The following is a 9,523-nucleotide window of genomic DNA, read 5'->3' on the forward strand; positions in this document are numbered from 1 at the left end:
CCATGAGACGACATGTAAATGAGGTTCTGTACCACTGCATGTAGGTTATCCTGGCACCCCGATCCCCAATAAATCAGACACATTTACCCACAAACCCCTCCCCACTGTTCAGGGTTTATAAATAAAGGCTGGCTGGAGAGCTGGCTCTCTTGGGTGCTCAGCATTCCTCCACCAAGACTATCTGAGACGCCATATTCTGGGGAAGAATCACTACTGGATTCCTGGTAGTCAGGTCGCCTGCTCCATCCTTGCTGCCAGCTCGATGCTGATCGCCATTGAGGAACCACTGGGCCTTCTTCTTAGTGTACCTGCCTTCCGGCTGGGCTGCCCTTTGGGCTTCTGCTCACTTCCTCTGCCTTGCTTAGGACAGCACAAAGCGCTGTCGCACTTTGGTATCATCACAGGCTTGTGGCGCTCCCACGTCTCCACTGCCATTGCTACCAGCCATCTTGTTCTAAAAGAGCTAACTGTAACACGGATGGAGGCTCATTTTCCAGCTCCCCCAGTAAAACCAGGAACCTGGTCTGGCAGCCTGGTCTACAAAAGTGAGTCCAGGGCAGTCAAGGCTACACAGAGAAACCCTGTCTCAAAAGACTAAAAAAGAAAGAAAGAAAATGGCCCCCATAGGCCCATAGGCACTCTTAAGCAGGTGTGGCATTGTTAGAGTAGGGCTTTGAGATCTCAGAGGCTCAAGTCATGCCCAGTGTGGCATTCTCTTCCTGCCTCCTGCTGCAATCAACACGTAGAACTCTCAGCTCCTTCTCCAACACGTGTCTGCTTGTACCCTGCTATGCTTCCCGCCATGACGGTAATGGACTAACTGAATTGTAAGCCAGTTCCAGTGAAATGTTTTCCTTTATAAGAGTTTCTGTGGTCATGTTGTCTCTCCACAGCAATAAAACCCTAAGACACTCCCTCTGCCTTTTGCCTTATTCTTCCTGACATTTTAAACTCAAAATGCCTGTCTGTTACTTTGTTTCTAGTTCATGTTGCCTACACATTTGCTCTTTCTGTTGTTCTTCATCCCTGCACATCATGTCTTCCGCTATAGTCATTGTGGCTTTTGGCTTCAGCATAAAGTACTCTTTGTATTGATTTTTAGTGCGGCTCTTCCAGAGTAAATTCTCTTATTTTTTGTTTATTTGAAGACGTCTTTGCCTTATTTGCCTTTGAAAGCATTTCCCACTGGTATACAATTCTAAATGGGCACAGTTACTTTTGTTATCTGCACTTTAAAGATGTGGATTCCATTGTCACTTGGGTCTATAGTTTTGGGGCAGCGTTGGCCATCAGTCTTATTCACTTTCTGAAGATGCTGCTTACTGCATTTCTCTACCTGCTGAAATATTTCTCTTATCTTTAAATTTTTTTCAGTTGATGCTTCTGACTGAATGTCCAGTGTATCCAGTAGATACACTGTAGATCTTCAAAGTAGATCTTCAAAGTAGATCCTGAAATCTAAATTTTGTTTCCTGAGCTCTATAATGTTATAGGAACTACTTTTAAGTAGTTGCCTTGTTTATTTCACTTTTTAACCTTATAATGCTTCAGGATTTACAAATACCTCAACATTTTTATTCTTTTATTTTGTGTTGGGAATTTAATTCACTCGCCTTTAAATCACATCCTCATCTCTTTTAAAAGTTTAGTTGTTCTTGATTTTTGTTTTTGTTTTTGTTTTCAGATAGGGTCCTCATGGCAGAAGACTGGATGCTTTTGCCTTAAGATCAAGTATGATCCAAGAGAAGTTTGCTCTTGTCACATCTAAATCGTGCTAGAAGATATGGCCAGAGCAGTTAGGCTATGAAAAAATAAATGTCAATAATCGAAATAGGCGCAAGAGCTATATTTATAGATGATATGACCTTGGGTATAGAAAACACTACACACAAAACTGCCTGGGTTAGTAAGATCAGCAAGGTCATGGAATACAGATGCTAATATGTAAAAACCAGTTACACTTCTATACGTAACCAAATTAATCTGAAGGCGAAATTACGATAATGATGAACAATTTTAAATAGAAGAAAATAATTAGAAACAACAAGGTAAGATACTACTCTTAAAATTCTAAAGTAATCCTCTCTTACCTCTCGCTTCCTCTCTTCCTCTGTCTCGATTTCCTGTTTCTGTCTGGGTTACCCCTCCCCCCTTTCCTTTTCTCCACATGCTCATTTAATAAACTTCTCCATCTTAAATAAAAACAATTCTAAAGTAGTGTTCTGTGTTCATAGTTGTAGGAGGGGTCTGTGGTGTTCCTGTGTCATTAGTTTTCTAATTCTGCTGTCACAGATTTAGTGGCCAACCCTCCTCCCACTCATCATTATTATTAGCTTCCGGCTCTATAGGTCAGAGGTCTAGCACAGGCCTCACCATGACCAACCTGCAGTCTGTCCTCGAGGCTCTGGATAGACGCATCTCCTCGGTCCTCTCCTGGAGCTTTCCACATCCCTTGACTCAGGGATCCCTCCCTTCAGGTGCAAAGTCAACACAGTGACCTCTGTTCACATCGCACTGGCTCACTTTATTATCACGTTTCCTCTGGATCTGGAAAGCCTACCTTTATGTGGTTCAAACCACTTACCATTCCAGAAGAGGAGGAAATAGAGAAATCCGAATGGTCTGACTGCCAGTGCTGGTGGCATTGGATGGGGGAGCACAGGGAAGTGGTGGAATTATGTGTGGCATGTGGAACTTGTCCACCATTACATGGTGGACACTTGGATTTGCAAAAAAACATGTAAAACTTTATAGCATGAGATTTAAAAAAATCATTCATGAGGCTGGGAGATTCCAGGGAGGAGTATATACTGTGATGAGAGACTCCTCAGGAGCAAATCTATGAAGCCACCTCACTGATGGGTAGAAAGAATGCTGACCTGAGTGATTGACATGAGAGTCCGTGAGACAAAAGGCAAAAGATGCGTCCACTGCGTGTTAGTAGGGAAGGCTGTTTCCTTTGGAAACCTAAGTTGACAGTTTTGGCACGCATGTACGAGAACTGAACACTGAAGTAAATGAGTGGCAGATGGTGAAGGCCAGGTTTCTCACAGCTACAGTGGGAATTTACTGCTAAGCAAGAGCAGTGAGCTAGAATGAGCCACCTGGTGATGGGTTGTGACAGGACCACCTGCAGCTTAATATAGACACAATGGCTACGTATGGAAGGATCTAGCATCTATCTATCTATCTACCTACCCATCTATCTATCTATTATCTATCTGTCTGTCTGTCCGTCCGTCTGTCTCTTTGTCTGAGATAGTGTCTCACTATATAGTCCTGCCTGGCCTGATTCTTGCTATGTAGAGTCAGGCTGGCCTTGAACTCACAGAGCTCTACCTGCCACTGCCTCCTGAGCACTAAGATTAAAGATGTGTTCTACCATACCCAGCAATTTATTTAGTTAGTTTTTTGGTTTTTTTGAGACAGGGTTTCTCTGTGTAGTCCTGGCTGTCCTGGACTCACTCTGTAGACCAGGCTGGCCTTGAACTCACAGAGATCCACTTGCCTCTGCCTCCCAATTGCTGGAACTAAAGGCCTGCACCACCACCATGCAGCTAATTTATTTTTATTGAGACATGGTTTCACATAACCCATGCTGGCCTCAAATTCTCTATGTAGCTGAGGCTGGCCTTGACTCCTGCTGCTTCTGTCGTCACCTGGAATTACAGGCACATGCCACCACACTCAATTCAGATCTTGGTTTCCAAAACAATTCTCTAGTAAAAGGAATCAGGGCTCATTGGATAAATGAATGATTATAGATGGCCAGAATACACAAAATAAGCCTGGAATATCAGAATGGATAAAAACAACAACACTAGAACCCACATTGCCAGGTGTACATCATGAATGCAAGAGAGCACGAGACATTTGGTGGGTTTTTTAATTCTTAGGATGCATGGAATGGCAGGTACTCTAGAAGTTCTGTAAGTTCTGTTCTGTCCTGGTAGAGTGATGTTGAGCAACTGGCTGTCTCCTGAAAGCACCAGATGCTCAGCTTTACGGTGGACAAAACAGAGCGCCTTCTTCAAGGGAGGCTGCAAGCATGATGAGAAAGCATGTGCGGCTAACAGCGTAGGGTTTGCCCAGAGTGAGAGCTGGAAGCCTAGTACCCTGACTACATGAGTGTGCTTCTACCCCAACTCCGTTTGTTTGTTTGTTACTTTTTGAGACAGGGTCTCTCTGTGTTAGCCTTGGCTGTCCTAGACTCCCTTTGTAGACCGGGCTGGCCTCGAACTCACAGTAATCCACCTGCCTCTGCCTCCCGAGTGCTGGGATTAAAGGCATGCGCTGCCACCACCCAGTTACCCCCACTCTTAATCTCTTTACCAGCAAACTCAGCTGTCCATACCCCACAGTGATCAGCCAGTTCACCCCACACCCTTCACGGAATGTTCATTCTTTGTAGGGGCAGGTATGACAAGTTCTCAAGCTGTCGCCCAGGCTGGCCTGGAATGTACTATTCAGCCAGGGTTGGCCATGGTCTCCTGGCCACTCCTGTTTCAGCCTCCTAATGGCTAGGATTGTGGGTGTGAGCCACCACTCCTGGCTGGATAGTGCTCTTGATTAACTACTCTGTGCATTAAGGAAACACTTACCGACTTTGAGCTCTTCACTTGGTACAGCGTGTGATGTGGGAAACACTATTCTCTCGCTTAGATGCTTATATAAGGCGTTGGTGACAACGACACTAGGAAACACTAATTAATGCCCATACACATTCACACCTGGGGATATGGGCGTCTCCATTCTACATGGTCCTCACTTTAAGCCCACCTTCTAAATGAAGGCTTGGGGCTAGCCTCTGATCCCCACTTGAGGCACTGTGAAGAATTTTCTAGGGCCAGCTAGCTGTGGTGCTCCTGAGTACTGACCTTGATTGCACATCAGCAGAGTGACCACAGGACTGGGAGACTCCAGACCCCTTTCTGCTTTGTGACTTTGGATAAGTCACGGCCAATTTCCAGGTGTGCTTATATAAGCCTCACACACATCCCTATTTTAGGGTCCCTCCAGGTGGACACTATGGACCCAGGGTGCCTTGTAATTTGGAGTGACAAGAGGTTCAGACAAGTTAGGCAAGTAACTTTAACAGGGCATCTTGGGACACTTCATGTGCTGCAGTGAAGATTCAGATGTGGGGCTCCTTCCCGGGGCCCTCAGGCCTGGGTATCTGCCCTAGTGCTTAGCACGCATTCTGCTAACCTCCTTGGCACTCTCAATTACTGGTTTGGCTTTTACACTCTGAGAAACCCAGCCATTCTCTTTATGGAGAAAAATACTTTGTACAGAAAGCCATCTGAGTAATTAGACAGCCACAGGACTTCATAGGCGACTTCCGAAGAGGCGTGGCTGTTAATAGCGCAGTTCTTGGATTTGCCCTGGGATATATGAGCTGCCAGAAGGCCGTGGGCGTGCTGTAGCTAAATGTGCTCACGTCTGACGCTTAAAACAATAGACAGGATCAGGGGCTGGCATTGGAACAGTGTTTGGTAGTTTGATTATTGGCTATGCCAGGAACCCGTCTCTCAAGCAGCAGCTCTTCTCCTACGCCATCCTGGGCTTTGCCCTGTCTGAGGCCATGGGGCTCTTCTGTCTGATGGTTGCCTTCCTCATCCTCTTCGCCATGTGAGGCTCCATGGGGTCACCCAGCTGTCCCTGCTGCTCTGACTCCATGCCAGTCCTGGTGCTGGAGTGTGCTAAGCTTTACCATTAAACGACAACATTTCTCTAAAAAAACAAAACAAAACAACAACAACAACAACAACAACAACAACAACAACAACAAACAATAGACAGAGAAAAGGAGGGGTTATTTTGAGAAGGAGCTGTCCATCAGGGCTTAATATCCTAATTTCATTTTTACATTTTAAATCTGCTTAATGGTAAATTTGGCTTGGAAGGGGCTAGCTGTTAGAACTAGGAAGCAATGATTTCTCAGGATTTCAGAGACAGTGGCCCTTCACACGAAGGTCTGCTTCCTTCCTCACCCTCTCCTGACCCTGCCATGTCCTTAGCTGAGAGGAGAATGTTTTTTTTTAAGAGAGAGAAAGAGGTGGAAAGAAATCATACGGGACAAGTCCAGGGTGACAAGATTCACCATCCATCATGGCTTCTGACCACGAGCAGTTGGAGCCTTTCTCTTTACACTGTGAGTTTTTTTTTTTAATTAACCTTTTTTCATTTTTCCTACTTTAGACTTTCACATTATAGTCCTTTGTTCATCCTCTTCTTTCCTCCAGATAATGAAAATGGATCTAATATGAACTTAAGCTCACTTGCCCTGGGTCATTGCCAGTGCTTAATAAACTGTATTAGTATTTGTAGTAATGATAATATCCCACGGATAATGGTGTCACTAAAGACCGAAGGGTCCCCTCGCATAAGACACCCCCACTCCCAGTTACCTAGCCTTGTCAGATTTAACAGGGACCTTGACTGCTTCAGATAGTCATTGTCCCCTTTAAATTACGAAGGTTTCATGGAGACAGGCATTCCTCACTTACAGGTTTCTGGACGCTCTGATGTGCTGGGCTCTGGATAACCTTGTCCTTATGTCACCATTTGTCATACTGCCTCTCAGGAAATTGTTCCCTGATGTTTGCAAAAATGAACTACTTAAAAGAAAACTAAAAGAAATCCCCTTTGTGCACCGAGCACACACTTCACTATTGGAAGTGATGACACTCAGGAGAGCGGGTCGGCCTCACGGGGACTTGGATCTGTGTCGGGTGAGGAATGGTGGGAGAATGGAGGTGACCCAGCAAAACTCCGAGGAAGTGTGGACCAGGGGTTTGACCTCCTCCAGGTGGGCAGGTGGGGTACACGAAGGTACCAAATTGGGGGGGGGTGTAAGTAAACAGTCAGGTTTGGCTGCATGTAAAGTAAGATTTTATCTTTAGCTGTCTGGAAGGGAAAAAAAATAATGCTTGTCCTGAATATGACAAGTTCCCTGTCTCCGGGTCACTGGGACTTGTGACAAGAGGCTGAAGGACCCAATGATGTCATGAGTCACTTCAAGTTTCCCTTGGATCCTGAGTGTCAGTAATTGTGGTTCTTCAATAAGTTTAAAAAATATATTTTAGGGCTGGAGAGGTGGCTCAGAGGTTAAGAGCACTGCTTGCTCTCCCTAAGGTCCTGAGTTCAATTTCCAGCAATCACATGGTGGCTCACAACCATCTATAATAATAAGATCTGATGCCCTCTTCTGGTGTACACGCAGACAAAGTACTGTGTACATAATAAATAAATTGTTTAAAAATATTTTAAAATTTTATTTCATGTACGTGAGTGTTTTGCCTTTGTGTACCTCTGCACTACATGTGTGCCTGCTCAGGGCCAGAAGGGGGCATCAGGTCCCCTAGAACGTGAGTTACTGACAGTTGTGAGCTGCCCTGTGGATGCTGGGACTCTGACCTGGGTGCCTTGGAAGAGCAGCCAGTTCTCTTAATCACTGAACCCTGTTCTATCTTGGGTAGCCTCCATGAACATGCACCACACCGAGGGGTTCTGTGGTATCTCATGCTTAGCTGTGTGTGTGTGTACGCACCCATGTGCATATCTGTGTACACTGGCACATATGTGTGTGCCTACATGCTCCTGTGCAGGGCCAAGGTTGACCTCGGATGTCTCCTTTGATCACTTTCCACCTTACTTATTGGCGCAGGTCTCTCATTGAACCATAGGCTCACCAATCCCAGCTAATCTAGCCGAGCAGTTTACCAGCAGGATCTCCTGTCTCTGCCTCCTGAGTGCTGAGATAAATGCCTGCCCAGCTTTTTATATGCATCCCGGGGATCTGAACTCAGGTCTTGACACTTGTGCAGCAGCAAGTGCTTTATCCACTAGGTTGTCTCATCAGACCTCCAACATGGCTCCATGGACCTGAGTTGACGTGTTTGAGGAATGTTTGATAGGCATTCCATCCATCTTCTCTAGGAGGCATCTTCCTCCTCCTCCTCTAACACGGAATGCTTCATAGATGAGCATGCCATTCTTCTACAATGCTAATTCTCTCTGTATCACTCCAATTTTAGTATTAGTATATGTACAAAACTCATCTTACCTTCTTCTTTTTCTTCTTCTTCTTCTTCTTCTTCTTCTTCTTCTTCTTCTTCTTTTTTGTTTTTCGAAACGGGGTTTCTCTGTGTATACTTGGCTGTCCTATACTCGCTGTCTGAGAGACCCTCCTGCCTCTGCCTCCCGAATGCTGGGATTAAAGGCATACACCACCACCACCCAGCCACATCTTACCTTCTTAACACTGCCTGGAAAGATTTAAAATCACATCCGATCTCTTAGTATCTCAGGTTTTGTTTGACTACTAATTTTTCAAACAGGTCTCACATATCCAAGGCCGGCCTAAGATGACCCTGAACTTCTGAGTGTCTGTCCTCTCATCTGGGTGCTGTGGTTACAGACATGCCTCAGCACACCCAACGTGTGTGATACTATGCTGGGGACCGAACTTAGGGCTCTGTGCATGCCAGGCAAGCACTCGCTACATCTCCAGCTCTGGTTTTGCTTTTAAGCTAAGCATGAAGTAGTGGAAATGCCTCAGCACATTCCTGAGGGGTTTGCTGCTCAGTCTGGCAGCACTTGGAGCACAGAGATGGTACAACGGGGGTGTGGAGTGGGACAGGACACAAGAGGACTCTGGGAAGTTGCCGTGTGATGGCCTTTACAGAATTCTTTCTGCTTTCTTTTGCTTCACTGCTGATTGTTCTCTGAGCCTGATCTCGGCTAATAAGTCATCTGATTTGGAAGAAAAATATCACTTCTCTTTTCTAAGCCTTGTATCACTCATTCATAAATGAACAGGTTACGAGAGACACACTCAGGGCTGCTCTGTCACTGAGCGCCACTCCCCATTGCCTGAGGGAGTCTAGACGTTTGTGTCAGACTTTTATATCCGGTGTATACATATATTTAAGCTATCAAAATCCATTTTGTTCTCAGATGGATGCTGTCTCTTCTCATGTAGTTGACTCTTATGCTCACTGTCCCTTAAATGCCGAATTTTCTTTTTCCCCCTAAATTCTCCAATAAAGCTTATTATTCCAACCATTTATATTTAACATTAAAGTTTAATCATGAAGTTGTTCACCATAGAGAATTATTAAATAAGTGAGTTTGGAATGAGCTGGAGCAGCTGAAAAACGCGAGTGAGTATTTCAGAATGAGCTCCGAAAAGACATTTATGCATCGAAAACAATGGAGACTCACAATTAAGAGCTCTGGGGAGCTCGAGATGATTTGTCCAACCATTACACAGTCATTTCAATTTAAATTAAAATTGTAACTATTTTCTAGTCTACTAAAATATGAGGTGTCACATTAAGAGTTTTAATGGTGCATTCTCTGGGGACCGCAGGAGCGGGAGACTGTAGCACAGAAATAGCGCTACGGCGCGGGGAGAATAAATTCTCTGCCCAAAATGAATATGATCAAAACAGAAATGACAGCGGATTATCTTATCCCCTCTAGTGAAGCGCGGCTCACACATTAGCGCCCCGAGCCA

At 45.0% G+C, this 9,523-nt stretch overlaps 1 protein-coding gene across 1 annotated transcript; it reads left to right on the forward strand.

Annotated features, from left to right (window-relative positions):
* Window positions 1–802: 802 nt before the first annotated feature.
* LOC311606567 (ATP synthase F(0) complex subunit C1, mitochondrial-like) lies at window positions 803–5,720 on the forward strand (the record flags this gene model as incomplete). The annotated part of the gene is made up of 2 exons (XM_084797849.1): window positions 803–808; window positions 5,462–5,720. The coding sequence occupies 2 exons, from the start codon at window positions 803–805 to the stop codon at window positions 5,633–5,635; spliced, it is 180 nt and encodes a 59-aa protein (XP_084653975.1). The 3' UTR covers window positions 5,636–5,720.
* Window positions 5,721–9,523: the final 3,803 nt, after the last annotated feature.

Source organism: Acomys minous, assembly GCF_964271855.1.
Source record: "Acomys minous genome assembly, chromosome: 1".
NCBI classification, from domain to species: domain Eukaryota; kingdom Metazoa; phylum Chordata; class Mammalia; order Rodentia; family Muridae; genus Acomys; species Acomys minous.